This window comes from Plutella xylostella, chromosome 29 (genome assembly GCF_932276165.1).
Source record: "Plutella xylostella chromosome 29, ilPluXylo3.1, whole genome shotgun sequence".
Taxonomy (NCBI): domain Eukaryota; kingdom Metazoa; phylum Arthropoda; class Insecta; order Lepidoptera; family Plutellidae; genus Plutella; species Plutella xylostella.
Window position 1 is genome coordinate 10,126,342 of NC_064009.1, and position 20,944 is coordinate 10,147,285.

Consider the following 20,944-nt stretch of genomic DNA (forward strand, 5'->3'; position numbering starts at 1 on the left):
TTTGATTAGTAGTATTGTAATTACGTCAAATGAGGTCTTAAAAATGCTAAAGGACTTGGATCCCTCCAAGGGCGCTGGGCCTGATGGTATTCCATCTCTTTTTATCAAATCTTGTAGTGATGAACTTGTCCTACCTTTAACCATAATTTTTAATAAATCTATGGCTAGTGGTAAGTTTCCTCAGGTCTGGAAAAATGCTTATATAGTCCCAATCTATAAATCTGATGATAAATCCCAATGCTCTAATTATCGCCCTATTAGTATCTTGAATTGTTTTGCTAAAATATTTGAAAGCTTGATCTTTGAGCATATTTACAATCACGTTAAAGTGGATATTGTTAGACAGCAACATGGGTTTGTAAGAGGCAAATCCACTATATCTAATCTCATGGAATTTACTGAATATTTAAGTTCTAAAATAAACAATAAAATACAGGTTGACTCTATATACACAGATTTTAAAAAGGCATTCGACAAGGTAAATCATAAGTTGCTTATCCTGAAAACTTTTAAAATGGGAGTACGAGGCACATTGCTGCGCTGGCTAATTTCATATCTCTCGAAAAGATCTCAACTAGTCGCTTTGAAGGGTTTCACATCTAACCCAATTTCTGTTACGTCTGGGGTACCTCAAGGTTCTAATTTGGATCCACTACTGTTCATAATTTTTATTAACGACCTTACAGCCGATCTAAAAAGTAATTTCTTGCTATACGCTGATGACCTCAAATTGTATAAGGATGTAACCTGTGAGCAAGATTGTCATGAATTACAAGCTGACTTAGTTACTATAGAAGATTGGTGCCATGCCAACAGCATGAGCTTAAATGCAAAAAAGTGCTTTGTGATATCCTTTACTAACAAGCGCAATAAGGTAACATATCAATATACAGTAAATAATCACATGCTGGAAAGGGTATCCCGGATTCGCGATCTTGGTGTTGTATTGGATGACAAACTGACATTTACTGAGCATGTAGATGGTACGGTTAAAAGAGCATATCGTATGCTAGGTTTTGTGCTTAGGATTACCAAAAAATTTAAAAAACCACACAGTGTTATCGCTTTGTATAATAGCTTGGTACGAAGTATACTGGAATATGCATCAGTGATTTGGTCTCCATTCTATGATACACATATTCAAACCTTAGAGTCAGTGCAGCGACGATTTCTACGAATACTTAGTTTTAGATTTGGTTATAAGTATAAACTGAACAACTATGAGTCAAGATTGGCATTCTTTAAAGTTGATAGTCTTGAGAATCGTAGAAGATTATTAGATATGTTTTGTCTTTACAAGATTGTAAATAATAAAATTGATACGGTTGTGCTGTCGCAGATTGCTTTAGACTGTAGAACTAGGTCTGGTCGTCGATTTAAACTGTTTTACGTATCAACCTGTCGCATCAATGTTAGTTATAACTCCCCTGTGCATCGATTGTGTCGCCTTTACAATCAAATCCACACAACTGACTGTGATATTGACATATTTTGGAACTCTTATCCCACCTACCGTCGTCTCGTCTATACCGCCATAAAAGAACTCAAATAAATAGTTAGTATTAATAAGAATTTCAAATTTTCTGGCATATTTTAATTTTAATAATAATCTGAATCAAATTTTATTACTTACTTATATATATTATTATTTTTACTTTTTTAATATTTAAAAATGTAATCTGATGTTAAATTAATTAATATAATTAATATGTTAAATATAATAATTAAATGTACCTAGTTAACTACTACTTGCATGCTGTGGACACATATTTTTTGGAGTGTTAACTGTTTTCTGTGTTTGTGTTATATGTAATATTGTTCATGTATTGTTAACTCTCTGTATTGTGTTCCTATAAATAAATAAATACACAAGTTACGTCTATAAATATTGACAAAATAATCCGGCCTCTCCCACGGAACATTTTGTCGCAATTATTCAATAGAGACACAACAGAGCGTCGGAATGTGGACACGGCGACCCATTCACACAGGCCGTGGTCCGACCATTGCCTTTGATTAATTTATAGACCGTAATAACACTTAGCTGCTGAACAACGTTTTAATTTACCAAATGCGAGTGGTTTCCGTACAAATGGCGCTTATGCCCGCGCTACACGAGCATAGTTTTTCAATCTGGTATAGAAAACTTGTGTTAAGCTGTGTACGGACTGTCCGCTCCAGAAGGGCCAGCATGGGACGCAGGATGCACACGTCAAGATGTGACAAAACAATTCTTCTTACGTCCTCTAATGGACAAATGCCTCTCCGCAATCAGTGCCACAATACTCTGACCTCGGCCCTTCTGATCCAGCCACCACCGGCCACCTGTCTATGTTTAAATTCATTGGTTCAGCGGGATCTTTTTAACCAACTTCAAAACAAGGAGGAGGTTCTCAATTCGTCGGGATCATTTTTTTTAGTAGGTACGTATCAAATAAAAATTTGTTAGCCCTATTTGGACTTGCGTTAAGATATTTTATTTGACCATTTTATTATGCATGTTGCGTGAGAAAAAGAAACAACCTTATGCCCAACCAATATGTCATACAAATTGGCTTTTCGAATCAATATTTCCAATGCTATCTTATTTTACATGTATTATGCAAATGTATGTTATAAAATTTGAATAAACGCAAAATCGATGGAATCATTTTGAATTTTATGTTTTATAGTTATGCGAATGCAATAACCATAACCAGTCTTGTATTATTTATATTGTTAAATACGATTTTAAAGGTGTGATATTAAATTAAATTTAAGTCTAACATTTATAAATAAATAATTATATGTGTCGTCAGACTTGATAATTTTATAACATCGTGCATCTATGTACAAAATTTGAATTACTTACGCGTAGTTGCACAAAGAAAATGTTTACGCATAATATCGAATTCTTTACACCTCAAGTGACGTATTTATTGGCCACAGCTAGTCAGCGATTACGCTTATCTAATTGACCAATCCTTTCATCAATAAAGCATCGACAAAAACAGACATGTATCTAAAGACTTACATTAGTAGTAAAATTAAACATGATGCAATATACAAGCAGCAACCGGTCATTATACGACCTACCTTTTAAAAGGACACTATAAAGATAGACAATGACAAAAATAGCAGTAAATTCTCCGAATTAATTCATCCAGTGAGATCATTTTATGACACCGCTGAGTCGAAGCGAGGACGATAAAATAGCAAACAATAGACGCGTGATACAATTCTATTCGTCATGATATTTATGTCATGCACGTGAATCACAATTATCCTAGGAGCTGATACTTTACGAGGATTATTATGTATGTTCAACGATATTTTGATATTTCTATTTGAACAAGATAGAGTGCCAGTATTATATTATTATATATGTAATATGTAATTCGGCGAAAATTTGCTAATTGCGTCTCATTTCTTATTATTTAAGAACAATATAATCTGAACTTTTTTTGAACTTCCGGTTTTATAGAAAAAGCTAATAAAAAAGGTATTAAAAACTTTATTAGCAACTTCACAGGGTGTTTACAATACGAAATTCACTCGGGTCACTTTAGCTTACGAAAACATACATTTCGGGGTGATGCTGCGTTAACCACGACTCTATCTTGTTATATTAAACGTACCGGTTGGCGAATCTGGTAAATTTTTGTCAATCTAGACTCTAAGGGCCTTACTGCAAAAACTTAGACAGTATTAAACAGATATTTAGCGCTGTCAAACGCCTACAAAATCTGTCAAATTTCATTTTAAACATTTGCTAAACAGTGTTTAAAGTCTTTTGTGGTAGCACAGCCAAGGCTTTGTCAAACAGGGCAACGCAACTCTAGCGCTGGGGCTCTGTTTGACGGTATTTTACCGTAGTGGTACAACTCCTTAGCATCATAGCGCGGCGTCAAGTTAGCGCTCTGACGCGTAACGCGTCCTCTTTGACAAAGCCTTAAGATCTACCCTCAAATTAATAGACCGTATTGAAAAAATACAACATGGTTAAAATTTACTTAGAAACACACGAGATTCGACTCTTTACATCAGTCAAAAGGTTGAAATTCGTTTATCACAACTTCAATTTTAAACATATTGTAAAGTGTCAAAAACCTCTATGAATTTGGGGGATAGATTCTAGAGTAACCCTTCAGAAGCAAGCATTTTCGCACGTACAGCAGCGTGTGCGCAATTACTTTGATCTAAATATAACTTCTCAATTCACCGACGAGTGAATGAGCCCATCAATTTCCTTAAATAACTGTTCACTGCTCCCAAAGTGACTTGTTACTTTTTAACCGACGTCGAAAAAAGGAGGAGGTTCTCAACTTGTCTGTATGCCTATTTATTTTATTTATTCTTACCTGTGAGCGTTTTACCTATTACTTTTTAGCTTTTTACTCTTAAAGCGGCATCTTTTGTTTTGGGATAGAGTTTTATCAGCCAGTGGTCCCCACTACTGAGCCGATGGTCCCGGGTTCGATTCCCGGCTGGGGCAGATATTTGTTTAAACACAGGTATTTGTTCTCGCGTCTTGGATGTGCCCGTAAAATGGCAATAGGCCCGCCCCCTATTACATTGGGACTAACATAACACTCTGGCGAAAAGTGGGTGCAGCAATGCACCTCTGCCTACCCCGCAAGGGAGTACATTAGTACAAGGCGTGAGTGCGTGTTTTTTTTTTGTGTTGTGGTCCCCACACAGTCAAAAGTGGTTTTCATAAATTACTCAATCATATTTTTTTTATATTAATTAATAATAATTGATAATATTATTTTGTTTGATAGGTGACAAAATTGTAACTTATGTGAGAGTCTAATTTGAAAATAAAAAACTGTTTAGACGCTTAATTTATTGTTTACGGATATTCTACGGTCTAGTTAATGTTTAAAAAATTACGTTATATTATAGTGCATAAATAATTTAGATTACAATTTAACTTTGAACTATAAAATTTTTCGTCAAAGCCATTTTCTTTTATTACCGTCTTGATGCAAATTTTACGGCTCTTAGATAAGTTGCCAAACATTACTTTATCCAATAAATAAGTTACTCAAACAGGGGCAGATCCTTTCAACTGTTGATTAAAATGCCTCCTTTACTGCAATGAAGTGATAAAATTTTAAACGCTCTGTTAACTGCCCTTAAAAATGTGGCCACTTGAATTATTTACGTAAGTGCCGAACAGTTTACTACCGTCGCAGGTATCCGCTAAATTAGCTCATTGATGGCGTAATTAAAGTTTTCATCTTAAAAACTCGCTTGCAATTTGTCATGAATTAAGTATGTAAGAAGACGTAGGTAGGTAAGTACCTAAGTAGAGACAGCGGTGTTATTTTGGAGCTGTTAATAAGAAAAGAAGGTAGGTTTAAACTGCTAAAACGAGATTTAATAACATCAGATCATGCGGGACATCTACTAGGTATATCGGAGAATGAGAAAAAATATCAGTCGTCGGTTTAAGGTTCAGAATTCATACTTTGTTGTAATTACTACTCAACTAGTCTAACATGTGTACAAAATCATATTGTACCTACTTAATAAAAAATATATACCTAATATATATTGTAATATTTACATAAATAGTATTTAAGTGTTTCATACATGACGCTCAATCAAACTTATTTCCTTTTGCAGACTCATTTTACCGTTAGAATACTGTTCATCTTTTGTAGCTAGAATAACAATTTAAATACAAAAATGCCTTGAATTCCAGCTTCGATTTACTTCACATTAAAACTGTCCTGAGCAGTAGCGAGAACAGTGTCATAAAATAAGTTGGAAGTTTTGGGATTCATGGGACATTCCTGGAGCTCTGCCCATCTCTGAATTCCTTCCAATGTTATAAGTCGAAGACTAGTGAATTTAGTGATTCCAGTATTTTTTCTGAACCCCATTTTCAGTATCTGTGAAATGTTTTCAAGAAGGTTAGTTTTTATGCGAAAATAAACTCAAAAAGGACCAAGAAAGATAGTAGTCTTATAATCCACATCATTATCATCAGCCTATAGCAGTCTACTGCTGGACGTAGGCCTCTCTCAAAGCACGTCGCTGGATACGATATATAGCTTTCCGCATGCAATCATTACCAGGCACCTTTTGCAAGTCGTCACCCCATCTAGCCGGAGGGCGTCCCACACTACGTTTGCCTAGACGCGGTCTCCACTCCAGAACACGTTTACCCCATCAGTTATCGGTTCTTCCACAGAATGATGTGACCACTACTTTTTTATTTATTTAAGTATATAAAACAACATAAATAATAGGTAATAAACATAAAACTGTAAATCTCTGCGGTAAGAATAAAGAATTAAAAGTTTTTGATTTAAGTACTTACTCATCTTAATTTAGTCAATAAGAGGACGACATCGACATCTTCAAACATTGACTTCTCAAAAACAAACTGTATTCATTGTGTACTCTTCCTAAATTTGTTTCAATTTGTCCTCTCGCGCTAAATTGTTTCTTTTATAAGAACATCTATGAAAGGAGAACAGGATAAAGCTATGAGCATGTTGGCCTACTAATAAAAAATACTACCAAATTTTTATACGGCCTCCTTGATGGGAACTTTCGAACCGGGAACGATCTAGGGTGGTCTATTCAACCAAACATAACTAAGCATTTATGTTGTCATCATTGTGTTGGTATCTTTGATGTATTATAATGTGTACTGAGGATGTTAATAAAGATGTAACATAAATACCTACTCTTTATGAAAAAAAATATTTTCATGTACCTAGCTTGGGAAAATAAAAGACTGTACTCAAAAATAAGTTTGGTTTTCAAATTGAAAGTTGGAGTCCTTTGACTGTTCCATACTTATGAACTACGATATCTTTAAGTGGGTGAGGATTGAATCGTTACCAATGTCACGTAATTTAATCAATTCTCCTTTTTTCCGTGTTCTTTATGATTCCCATGGCTCGGCGATTTCTTTATGTTCATTTCGTAAATTACAAATTTAATGCAATGATGTTCTCAGTAACGAAAGAAGAAATTCATTACTTACCAAATTTTGTGTAGATCATCCTTCTTTTTTTGTTTTGGTATACTTCACCTAGATAAAAAATCTTTTTTTTTTAATACATGCCTAGGTAATTAATTAACACTTCTGAGCATTCAAATATTTCTATCTGTTTTGAGCTGTAGAACCTAGAACCATATATATATACAGTTACAGACATACAATATACGAGTACTTACCTATAAACCTACATTTGTCAATATCTAATTTTGTAGCATGCAGGTCCTAAAATAAAACCCATTGTTCATTTTTCATCCCGAATTCGTTCGTTTGATAGCCAATCTGAATATGAAAAGCGTACAGAGACCAAAATAGGTGCATAGAAAACTAGTAGAATAGGGCCAATAAACCTCAAATTTAATTTATAAAAATTTTGTTACTTTCGTCAGGTCATTAGAATTTATCTTAAACAGAAGAAAGGAAAACATTTATTTCTGAAACTTACAGTTAAGATCAATGAAAAAGTTCCAGTGACATTATGGAACGGCTATGGCTGATAGAACTGTTTCATTGCTCGGGATAAAGAAATCAGACTACCTACTAATTTTAACGATATAATGCAGCTCGATCTTACGGATCTTACTGCAAAAAGTAGACACACGGAAACAATTGTCATCAAATTAATACAATTAAATAAAATGTTCTATCAAAGACACTTTTAACATTGCACTCAAGTTCGCGTTATTCTATGGCTTGAACTTATTTTTAGGCAAACACATAGAAAAACGCGAACTCAGGTACTCAATGGCAGTGCAGCTAGTTTTATACGCAAAATAAAAATAATATACAATACAGTGCTTTCGCAACTAAAATTCTATTATGCGCTTCAAGTCGAACGCGCACATTGTACTGTAGTTTACGAGTCTACGTGACGAGCAAAGGGGTCACTCTACATTAACGAAAAACTAAGTTTCGGAGCTGTGCTGTGCGAGCCACGGCTCTATCTCGTTGTGTTAAACGTGCCGATTGCACGATAGCTCCCATTCATTAGTTTTTCGTCAGTATAGAGTAACCCCCCATCCGAGAGGCGGCCACTTCCTAAACGATGTAGAGTCGCAATAACACCCGTTATTGTACCTTATGTTTCCTGGTTGAATATTATGTTGCCAAATTATGTGTAGGACAGTATTAGGCTGAAATAAATAAGTTTCGGTGACTAGCATACCAATTGCATATACTTAGATAATATGTTATGAGAAACATATTATTATCGGAAAGCTGATAAAGATACATATTATATACTACGCTCTTGCCATAACCTCCGCCTCAATATCCCGCCTAATACCTCAAATTTCTACAGTTCTTCTTTCACAGTTCGCTCAGTCACTTTGTGGAATGATCTTCCGGAAACTATCCGGCAAGCACCTACGCTAGCCTCGTTTAAAAGAATGGTAAAGGAACACTACATTAAATCCATGGTCTAAAACTGTACTTAATTGAATCCAATTTAACACTGTGTATGTATTTTTACTATATTTATATATTGTATGTATGTTATATAATATATATGTATTACTAGCTGTGCCCGCGAGCTTCGCTTCGCCTTAAAAGTTTTCCCGTGGGAATTCCGGGATAAAAAGTAGCCTACGTTCTTTCTCAGGGTCTAGCCCATATGTATACCAAATTTCATTCAAATCCGTTCAGTAGTTTTGGCGTGAAAGAGTAACAGACAGACAGACAGACAGACAGACAGACAGAAAGACAGACAGACACAGTTACTTTCACATTTATAATATTAGTTAGGATTAGGATTAGGTATATATGTATTATTATGTAATATAGTATGTACCTACCTCTGTTTAAGTATATTTGTAATATTTTAGTTAGTGCGTAGTATATTAAATAATCTACATTCCTTTTTAACATGTACGGTGGCCTGCGCCTAAAAGTATACAGGCGGAGTTTTTAAAATAGCGATCTCAAGCTCACATGCTGCTCAAGCACATCCACATAAAAACCACTGCTACACACATCACACACAACACGTCCCCGGATTTATAACAGATGTAGCTGGTCCCTTCATCATCAGGGATCGCTATTTTCAAAACTCCGCCTGTATACTTTTAGGCGCAGGCCACCGTACACTGCACCCAATCTTAATCTCTGTTTCCCTCCATCCAAAGGTTGTCTGGCAGAGATCGCTTTTAGTGATAAGACCGCCTTTTGTACCCTAATTAAGTTACATTTTGTTAATTTTATTATTCTGTTTTGGTGTACAAATAAAGTGTATTCTATCTATCTATCTATATACATTATTAGCACCCAAGACCAGAATACAAACATCTATTCTGTCTTTAAACAAATATCTGCCCCGGCCGGGAGTCGACCCGGGACCTTCCGCATAGCAGTCAGGATCACTGACCACTATACCATTCGGCCGTCTACTGGCATATCGTATTAGATTTAAGAACTTCGCCTTCTATCTTTTTAAAATGTAATAATATTTAATTCTGTTGATGTATCTACACTCACCACCACCACTCCACCTGCCACTGACGTTCCTTATATCAGTAGAACTTTTTCATTGCTCGTAAGTATCATAAAAATAAGTATCCACACAGGAACGACCCTCAAGCAGGACCCTGTTTCGGAAATTTGCGAAATCTCCCTCCAGCCCCGTACCGAGCGCGCGGGTATCCGATAAACGTTATTGCGGACGTGCCAAAAGAGTTCGGAAATAGCTGGACCGGCACCAAGGAGGTAAGCTTTCTGGAGCAGGTAATGACATTCATTTATTTTATGGAAAGTTTAATTTTACAACAGCGAAAGCCCAGCTCCTAAAATGAAGAAGAAGAAGTATATGTATAATTAATTTCAGTCAGGTGATTCTGTAAATTATGTACCACCTGGTCTGAGTGACACTGAAGCTTTTACTAAAGTATTAGGGGCCGTCTCCACAGCAGTTGTCGTTCGCCGTGTGAATGAGAAGAATGAGAATGAGAACCTTCTTATGAGAGTACCCTATGTATAAACAGGCTGTTGCTAAAATGGTATTATACTAAACCGAAACCTACGTGTGCACGTGCAGTCCTCCACCACCTATGCCCAAAAATAAAATTACAATGTCAAAATAAATAAAAAAAACAACTCCTTCGTTACCATGTCCAACGAAATTATACAATTCTTCGATGTCTCGGTTCTATTGAAGTTTACTTCGTTGACGTGTTTAAAAGAATTCTCTTGTGCTCCGAAAAGTGTCGTTCAGGAAATTTACGATTCTGATATCACATACAATCAGATTTGCAAATTGTCGGTTTTGGGTTTGTAGAGCCGTGTTATCTGCATTGGCGCTAATACACTCACGAGCAATGAAAAAGTAAAAAGAGTGTAATTATGTATTATACTTAATTTATTTCATATCAAAAGGAAACAGATATTACCTATACTTACGATGTTATTTATGTGTTATATAAATCAATAATCTAAATTAACCGAAAGTTCAAAACTTCAAAACGTGAAGATCTACAGTCTCTTCCTACCCCTCTGGGGGACAGGCGTGAGTAGGTACAGTATACGGCAGAGAAATCTGCCCCTCTCAGAAACATTGTTACTATGAGAGGGGGGTCAGGTTTCTCTGCACATGACCGTACTATTATTATGTATGTTTGTTAAAACTTCCATCATAAACAGAAAGTAAAACATAGTTCTTGAATAAAAACATAAATTTGATATTTTCATGTATTTTATGTCTGACTCATTTGTTATTTCATCATCAATTTCAATTTTAATAAATAAACCATTCTAACTAATCAAACACTGATTGATCGTACATTTTCAATTGGTTTTACTGCCCTTTTAAAGAAAAGGTTTGTCAATAACTACGTTATTATAATAAAAAACAACTTTATAATCATAATTACAATGCCTACAGCAGACTTGTGTTAGGCATATAAGATTTGAACTTGGAATATGTAGGTACCTACGTTTTTTTTAGGGCTTTGAACCTCAAATGGAAAAATACACCCTTATAGGGTCACTTTGTTGTCCGTCCGTCTATCACCACTCTTTTTCTCAGAAACGGGTAAAAGTGTCAAGCTTTTATTTCGAATAGATATCCCACAAATTTACTGCCCCGTCCATTCATCCAGGGTACAGCCGAGTCCGCGTTGTTCTATGGCCCCGAAAAAGTAGTACAATAAAACATAGTTTATTTTTTCAATTTATTTTTAACTTTAAATTAAGTACATGAAAATTATACTGCAGTGTGTCAATGACTGAACGATGTAGCCAGTTCATCGCAATACCCTCATTAACTACCTGGCTGGTGATTTCCTCAAGCTAACGACCTACTTGCGAAGCTCAACCCATTTTGTGTCTATCACGGCAGCGGAGACAGCTACCTCGCACGCAAACCAGACTTAATAGTACACACGGCACCTCCAAATGGTTGGCAGGGCACACAAACGTAGTGTATGTGTGCACACTAACGTGGTCTATGTGTGCAATAAAGCAGAAATCGGTAAATACACCAGTAACAAACCACACACACACACACACAACAGCACAAACGAGTTTGCGCGTAGGCAAACGCCCTTACACCAGCTGTGACATAAAAATATCAACCGGTCGAGTAAGTCAAATAGTTATAAAATTGACTTGAAGCAAAATTTCACAACTTGTAGCTATACTCTTCGTAGCTCATTGGTAGTATGTTAGACTTATGAAACATAGGTCGTGAGTTCGAGTCCACTGATGGGTATTTTTATTTTACTTTATTTAAATTTAGCGTTAATTTAAACGCTGTTGAGTATAAAATAAATTTATTTGAAATTGACAAATGACTACAAGCTGCATAGCTGTCGACTATTTCTCTTCGCTAAAACTATATGATTCGTTCTTCATTTGAGAAGTAAAACCATTCTACCCTCATACAATATGAATAAACGAAATTAGTTTTTAGTTTTAGTGACAATTCACCTCTGCGTCTGCATAGTGATTCACTTTGTGATTTGTCAATTTATAATTAATTTATCTTCGCAGTCACTATGGAAAGTCATTTGACCATGTTCAAAAAGGCGGAGATAATTGTATTATATGAACAAAATATTACAATTAGTGAAATCGCAAGACGTTTAACGGTAAGTAACATAGAATTGTAAATATTTTATTTGACTGTTAGAATATTTGTATAAGCTAAGTATTTGTTTTTTTTGTTTGCAGAGGAGAACTGTTCAATTATGGGTTCACCGATACGCAGATTCGGGACAGTAGTCGTCTATACGGATGCATCACCACGCCATCGAGAAATCGTAGCTGCACATAGCGCTGATCCGTTCTGCAGCACCCGTTCTACGGCCACAACACATAATCTATCCCTACAAACCGTACGGGTTCACTTGCGTGCTGCAGGGTTGCGGTGTCGGAGGCCGATGAAGAAAATTGCTCTAACCGATCAGCATCGTCGAAACAGAGTGCGTTTTGCGACTGACTATTTTAAACTTTGATTGGTGCAACAATGTGGTGATATTTAGTGATGAAAAGTCCTTTAAGTCAGACAAGGATGGATGGTAAGATATTATGGCGAAAAAGTGGTGAAAATTATAGTTATTGGGGTTAGCTCAGTAATTTTTATTTTTCCATTTGTATAAGATTTTAGTTATTTTGTTAAATACTTATTATTATTTATAATTATGGGTAAGCCAATGTGTTAATGATGTTATTGTTACTGAGGTTGGAATAAGTTATCTTATTTCTAGCTAATTAACATGTTGATTCATATAACTAATGACTTGCCTATTTACTTTAGTAAAACAGCCAGTCCATCCTTTTCTGATGTTTATTATGATTTAAAACTGCTAATTGAAAATTTTCCTTATTAATATAAACTACAACTATGTTTTAAAACGAAAAACAACAAAAACGTAACATCCTTAATGTTTATGTTACGGCAAGAATAAATTTTGTAATTTTAACACTTAATAACTTGTTTCATTTACTTTCTGTGTTGCTTTATTCGTATATACTACAATACTATTATTAGCCATATTAAAAAATAAACTAAATCTATAAAAAAAAACAAAAAAGGAATTTTGCAAGTTCACAGGGATTTGAACCACCACACCGGTTATTGTAAGTCTTGTATCATACCAACTGAGCCATTCAATCTATTACAATGCATTGCAAAATTTTGCTTCATATCATAAAAACAATGAATCATTGTCACTGGCACAACTACATGCTTACAATATCCGTGTGTGGGTTGCCCAGAACTAAATAATTACGTCGACGTCGCTGACACACACATACACTACCTACGTTAGTGTGCCCTGCCAACCATTTAACGTTGCCGTGTGTACATACACTTGGACTTTAAATTAAGCGGTATAAGGACGGGATTAGCTTGCGGATTTGGTGTGCAAATAGTCGACTGGAAAGGTCTGTATGTGGAAGTGGAATTAAGAGCACTGACAGTGATTTTCGTAGGTTTTTTTTTGGAAATATACTTAATTGATTTATTGCCTGTGATTATTTATTGTACCGTTTGGATTTCTTTATAAAGTGGTTAGTACACAATATTATTATTATTTCATCTACAATCAGTTAGTCAATAATACGTTTTTATGCCCTATGTATGGAGTGCTATACGACACGAATCGTCTTATTCTAACTGATGAGAATTCGGCGAATACACATGAACACTAAATTTCTGTGAATTTCACACTCGGCAGGCTTTGTCATGGACACCGGTAGCCAGAAGTTAATATAACTGAGTACCAAATCTGTGGGGCTATCGCAAAGTCAAAATGAAGTAACATTTACGAAGTAAGTGAAATTCAATACATTTTTAATCCGTATTTCATTTTAAATAGTTGTCAACACATTCACGCAATTCAGGGGCTGATTTTAGACAGTCAAATGTTAACGGTAACATTAAAATGTTCAAAGCATTATAATTTAACTAAACTTTTTTCGATCCGGTCCGTTAAATGCCAACTGGCCCGAAACCTGTAGTACCCGGTTGATTGGGCCCAACTAAACATTGCGACATTGTGATTTCGCAATCTCTCATGCGCGATAATTCATTGGTGACACGTTCAACTCAATAATGAAGAGGGTTGGAGCCAGTAGGGATTGTGAGTGTGACCCCGCGAGTGAGTAATTGCCATACAAACGCGGTTTTAAATTTTGGGAAATGATTTGAATTGGGGCGCACGAATTGAGGGATGGGGGGTATGGGGGGAGGGGGGGAGGTAGGTAACCCATTGGTACCACCCCCACCCCGCGAGGAGACTCATAGTTTTTAAGAAAAGATATTTTTTTTTGTTATAAATAACCTCAAAATGTATGACAATTATCCTACATTAAGGGAGGTTGTGGTGGGAAGGGAAGTACTAGCCCCCTAACAAAGTATGTATGAAGCGCTCCGCTAACAGGTGTACCTAACCTTCGATACCAGGGATTTTTAAGTAATTTTTGTTTGTAATAGAATAGAGTTTTCAGTATAGCTATATGAAACGCTCCGCTCCGCTCCGCTGCGCTCCGCTTTGGTTTTTAATGGATATGTGCACCTAACACGCTCCTCCTCGCTTTGCTCGTCGTCGCACCTACCTCTAGGTTTCGATCCCAGGTATTTTTATGTTATTTTCGTAGTATTTCAGTAGAATAGTCCAAATATTTTCTTTTACATACAAATTCACAAAGTATGAAAAATATAAAAATAACGTGTTTCCTCACAATGAGAGGCACCTCATTTGAAAGAGAAGAATGAGTTCTACAAAATACAATCTTCACAAACACCAAATTCCTGCGCCCCAATTGTAAACGCAACCCTATTTTTTTTTTCGTTTTTATTAGGTATTTATAAATTTACTTACGAAACTTAATCAGATGCGATAATCAGATGCGATGTCAAAAAGATACTAACATTTAATATCATATTTGTTGACGACGCCTTATGCTGAGGCCTGAGGCACAGTATAATTTATGAAGATTTTACATGTCACTTTTGATATACTTTTACATGTACTGTGATGGTTTTGTGCTGATGGTGCAATTAATTAACTATGAAATTAAGTTTTTTTAAGCAATTAAAGCTAGTACCTATCACGTTCCACTACTGGACACATAGCTTAATATAAATATTTTAAAACATTATTTAAACGCCTATTCTTTATTCCTTACTAGGTCATGCATCACAGGTCCAAAGAAAAACGACCATAAATGATTATAGTCGGATGTATGGATCATTGGGGATCACTAAATATCTATAAATGTTGATTTGCAGCAATATATTACTGTTCGTTGCGATAACGCAGTGTTTCTGAACAACACACAACAGCTATGTTAATTCGAAATATTAACTTTGGATTATTAATGAAATTATTGGCGAGTTTACTACGTTGGTACCTATGACTGTATATTTGTGTCTAAAGGAATAAAAAAAATCTATAGATTAACAATAGGATAAAGCTAAATCTAGGTTAGTTACTTCTGGGATTAACCCCAAACTATTTGCATGAAGGAAAACACCCTGTAGATAGGCCCAGGCTTAGATATCATATAATACATACATCGATGTTTTAAAAAATGTGTATAACACTGGTATCCACGAAAATGGATCTAATTAGCATTAGGTATTTATCAACAAAAAAAACACAAAAGCATTATAGGCTTTACGCATATTTTCCTATTGAAGTCACCATTCAAAATAAAACAAAAGTTATTAAAATAATTGTTACTAATTTGAATCCGATACGGACTATATTGATTACCTACAGGGAGGTAGGTACATGTTACATCATTAAAATTATTGGTTTGGTTTAGTAATTGACGAAAAATCATAGGTTTGATTTGATGGATCTTGAATCGAATAATTATGTTGAATCGCCTATTTGTATTCTACAACGGCTCAATAGACAAGACAACAAAATTTAATTTCGTTATTTACTTTGATCAACAATAAACACCCCTTTACCTGACAACTCTCTCAGCACAAGCTTGCTTGTGTTGGGGTCCACCAACCCGCACTTGGCCAGCGTGGTGGACTAGGCCTAAACCCGTTCCTTCACTGGAAGGAGACCCGTGCCCCAGCAGTTGGGACGTGATGGGTCGTGATGAACAATAAACAACAATATTGCGTGTAACATACAAAATCAAAGCAAAAAACTGTCCGCATTTTCATAACTGCCAATCCGTATTATAAATGTTTAACCTAATGAAATCAGATCAATTACTTAAGACTGCCTAAAATAAAACCTACTACAAAGAAAGCACTATCTTCTGAAAATTGACCTGAAAAATTCCACTTCACGGCGTCTGAATTTATGAATGATATTCGCTATCTAGTGAATCCAGTCGATGACTCATAACTACCGTAATAAGTACAGCTGGCAACGGAAGCACTGAAAAAAATGCTAAGGTATAAAAATATTGGTATTTAAGCGATAAGCTAATCCAAATGATACATGAATTAATTTATTGGTTTGCTAAAACCTGAAGAATGTTACACTTGTTATTAATTGAATGCACCAAATGAAATGTCATGTCTATACTTTATGTTTTGAAAAGCTGTTTCAAACCTTGTTTGAATATTTTTTTAAGTTTTACGGTCCTAATAATAGCTGGTAAGTCTATTATAAGAAGTATTTTAGAAAAAAAAAATACTTTTATCACGCGCGTTTACCAAGTTTATCTGTAGGTACATTGACTTTTCTGTCGACAGTACTGGTGAATTCGCACGCTTTACGTCTCTAAGCTTCACACTTCACTTTACGCATTCGAAGTTTTGTCGCGAGCGCGCACAGTTCACTTGCTCTCGCGCATGTTTCTTAAACAAATTTTAACCGTGATCTTCTTGTGTTTTAAGTTTTTTGTTTTTGTGTTTTACTGAAATAGTGTAGATGAGAATGTGGCCTATGTGATATACTAGAAGTGTCTTTTGGGAATGTGAAAGTGTTAGTGAAGTTTTTGGATTGCAAGGATAACAAGAAAATAATAATATGAAATTTATAATGTAAGTATTAATTTATTAAGTTATGTAGTTTGCTATGAGTATTTTCTTTATTTAGGTAGGTACGTTTATTACCTTAAACTGAAGAATAACTTAAAGTATTTTTTTAGGTACGAGTATTTCATTTGACACAAAAAGCAAAAATAGTTTTTTTCATATATTTTATTTGGTTAACTATGAATCATAAACTATAACCAATAAGTTATTTCTTCTTAGTAAGTATGATAAGTAAATAACTGCTCAATCGGCTAAATTTGCACAAAACACTGCCACAAAAGCTGACTTGCAACTGTGTCTTGTTGTACTTTGGAGCTTAATTCTTGCACTGTAAGCTCTATATTTGATATCCAAGTTGCAGCTAAGATGGCATGCAACCAGCCAAGTGCTGACCAAACTGAGCTTTGCTAAACATAAACACATGAGCTTATTTAGAATTAGATTAATAATAAACATCTACAGTTATACCTTATTATTATTAAAGGGACGTAGTGGCGAAACGGATAAGGCTTATTTCTTGCCTATCGTTGCAGCTTCGAACACTGTATGTAATGATCGTTTATTAAATTATTTGATCTTAATATTAGTTTCAGTTATCAGGTCTCAGTATAAGTTTGCGTTGATATTTCTTATAATTTAATATTTATTGCAGACGGTGTCATTAAGCTATATGTATTTATACATTTTTTTTTCCTTTGGGAGTAATTTGGTGCTATGTCACTGGAACTTTTTTATTGCTCCTGAGTGTAGTTTCATCAATACTTCAGCTAGTCAGGTTAAAAGCTAGTTTCTTCTATTCGAACATTAACATGTTTTTACACAGACTATTTTATGCTCGTAAGAGCAAATTTAATAATGAGCATATATTTAGTAAGAAACGCCTTCGGGGATAACAGTCGTGAGTGCATATGTATGTATGTATATGTATGTATTTAGTACGAAAGTTATTTAGTACGAAGAGTAATTAAGTAAATACCATTCTATTTTTATAGTACCTATTGGATAGAAACTAATTCGACCTTGATATTTACGATACATAATCATTGTATTTATCACTTGGGCAAGTACAAATCTATTCACACAAACATACAATTACTGTATGATATAAAAATAGTGTGGGAAATCGTTGTTTCCTGTGAGTTTAATTCGTTTAAAACATTTCACATATAGAATGACCGACGAGTAATTAATACAGGAAGATAGAATAGAATATAACTTTATTGGTCACTACAAAATATCTTTCAACTAGGACCAATGAACAATAGACGGCCTTTTCGCTAAGAGAGATATTTTAAAGGCGACCTTGACAAACAGATACACTTCTACACTTGGTTACTAAGTCCGCTGATGTGTTCTTTATACCTCATCTTCATCACGACCCATTACGTCCCCACTGCTGGGGCACGGGTCTCCTTCCAATAAAGGAAGGTTCTTTATACATTAGAATGTAATTGATTAAACCTATCCAATGGAGTACCTGGTCTACATTGATGTTAGGAAAGCTAAGTTTTATACTTGAACTGGTTCAAACTCCAAGAAATTGAGAATATTATTTACATTATAATGTAAGTATCTTTAAAACCTAAGATGTGATATAATTTGTAAATAATATTCTTAATTTATTGGAATTACTTTATAATGAGATATAATTAGTAACAATATAGATTTCATCACTTCACACTTGTGTGGTACGAAAGATAAGTGGGTTAGGGTTAGATACCTAATAGTTTGTTTATTTACGTGTCTTACATTGTTATTATTGAATTACTACAATTTTTAGGGTTCCGTAGCCAAAATGGCAAAAACGGAACCCTTATAGTTTCGTCATGTCCGTCTGTCCGTCTGTCCGTCTGTCCGTCTGTCACAGCCGATTTACTCGGAAACTATAAGTACTACAGTGATGAAATTTGATGGGAATATGTGTTGTATGAACCGCTACAAAAATATGACACTAAATAGTAAAAAAAAGAATTGGGGGTGGGGCCCCCCATACATGTAACTGAGGGATGAATTTTTTTTTTTCGATGTACATACCCGTGTGGGGTATCAATGGAAAGGTCTTTTAAAATGATATAAAGTTTTCTAAAAAACATTTTTCTTAAAGTGAACGGTTTTTGAGATATCAGCTCTCAAAGTCGTAAAAAGTATGTCCCCCCCCCCTCTATTTTTATAACTACGGGGTATAAAATTCTAAAAAAAATAGAGGTGATGCATGCTAATTAACTCTTTCAACGATTTTTGGTTTGATCAAAGTATCTCTTATAGTTTTTGAGATAGGTTGATTTAACTACGGAACCCTTTGTGCGCGAGCCCGACTCGCACTTGGCCGGTTTTTTTATGTAGCTGTTACAGTGTTCCACTGCTTGGCAAAGGCCTCCTCCTTTTGAGTTCACACCACACCACACATCTATAAAACGAGTATAAATAGGTACTATACCCGTAGCCCGTAAGAAATAATCGACTGCAGCCGGGCTAGCACGGGGCGCAAGACGAGCACGTTATGACGTAACAAAAGTCTTTCATCGCGCTGACTCACGGTCACGAGAGCGAGCGCGACGAAGAACTTTTGTCACGCCTTAACTTACACCCCGTGCTATCCCTGCGGGACGTGTGCCTCCTCCAAGACTGGGGGGTTGTTGCTATATCTCCACGCTAGGAGATAACACCAAACACAAACATTTAACACTGAAGACCAGAGACCAAATACGGGCTGGATCGAACCTGGGACCTACGACAAAGCAGTCACAGTCACTGATCTACCAGTCGGTAATCAGACGTCTCTTTAGACCTACATATTGTAAAACATACATGTCTATCTACATAAAGTTCTGAAGGCATTTATTATTATTTCATTACACCGGAAGTGAGTGTTCTATCTTAACCTACATTTACGATTGAGGATAAACAGAATCCCATCTGACGTTTCTAAGAAATATGATTTTATCCTCCACTGAAACATTTAATATTCCCTTTATAATTGACTCTACATTTCATTTATATTGAAGTGATATTAATACCCTTTATGACTTTGGATTCAATAAATTACTAAATGTCTTAACTTTGAAAATAGGTAGATCCTTAGATTTATGACGATAAGTTTTAATTTCCATTGCATATGCTTGATATTGGTGTGTAAGTTTTACATAATTTGTAATTTTATGTACAACCCGCGCGAATTAACATGACACGGCCGAAAAAAGCCAGATACCCAGCGTGACAACTGGCTCTCTCAAATAAAAATAAATAAATAAATATGTGGGGACATCTCACACATGACCATCAGACCCCAAGCTAGGCAGAACCTGTGTTATGGGTGTCAGACGGCTGATATATTTACACAAGTACATAGATAGATACATACTAAATTATAAATATCTACACCCAAAACCTGAGTACAAATATCTGTCTTTAAACAAATATCTGCCCCAGCCGGGAATCGAACCCGGGCCTTCGTCATAGCAGTCAGGGTCACTAACCACTACACCAGTCGGCCGTCAAATTAAACTATGGTGCATATCCCATACTGCTCTGAACTCCCTATTCCTTAACTATTTTCCACCACACTGGCCCTAAATACAATATTAATCCAAGTCCACAGAAAGGGCTTATCTGCTACAAAATAACAATAGAAGATACGAAATGACTCGCGAGCAAACAGTATACATAATACGGGAAGCGAGTTGACACATCCGATATGTGACGCATTCTCTTATCTCCCCGCGGTCCCGTCTGACCCATGCAACTTGACCCTGGCTTTTATTTTTAATTAACACGCTTTTTTGATGCCGCGTTTTGACAGCTAAGTGCCAATTTTTCCACTGTCGGTTAGGGCAATTAGAGGTATTAGCGGTTGACTTTTGACACATCTGTCAAGAATTTTATATGGAGATGACGTATAATTGATAAATCATCCGTGGTCGGTTAGATAACCGACTATGGACAAATTGGCACTTAGTTTTGTATAACGTTGTAGTTGTAACACAGATTACCTAATA

At 35.5% G+C, this 20,944-nt stretch overlaps 1 protein-coding gene across 1 annotated transcript in view; it reads left to right on the forward strand.

The window, feature by feature from the left end:
* The first annotated feature begins 16,720 nt into the window (after positions 1–16,720).
* Positions 16,721–20,944, forward strand: part of LOC125490973 (collagen alpha-1(XV) chain-like) — a 43,910-nt gene continuing 39,686 nt past the window's right edge. The window contains exon 1 of the mRNA XM_048631583.1: positions 16,721–16,955. Coding sequence (XP_048487540.1) covers positions 16,942–16,955 — 14 coding nt within the window. The 5' untranslated portion in view covers positions 16,721–16,941. The remainder of the gene's footprint in view (positions 16,956–20,944) is intronic.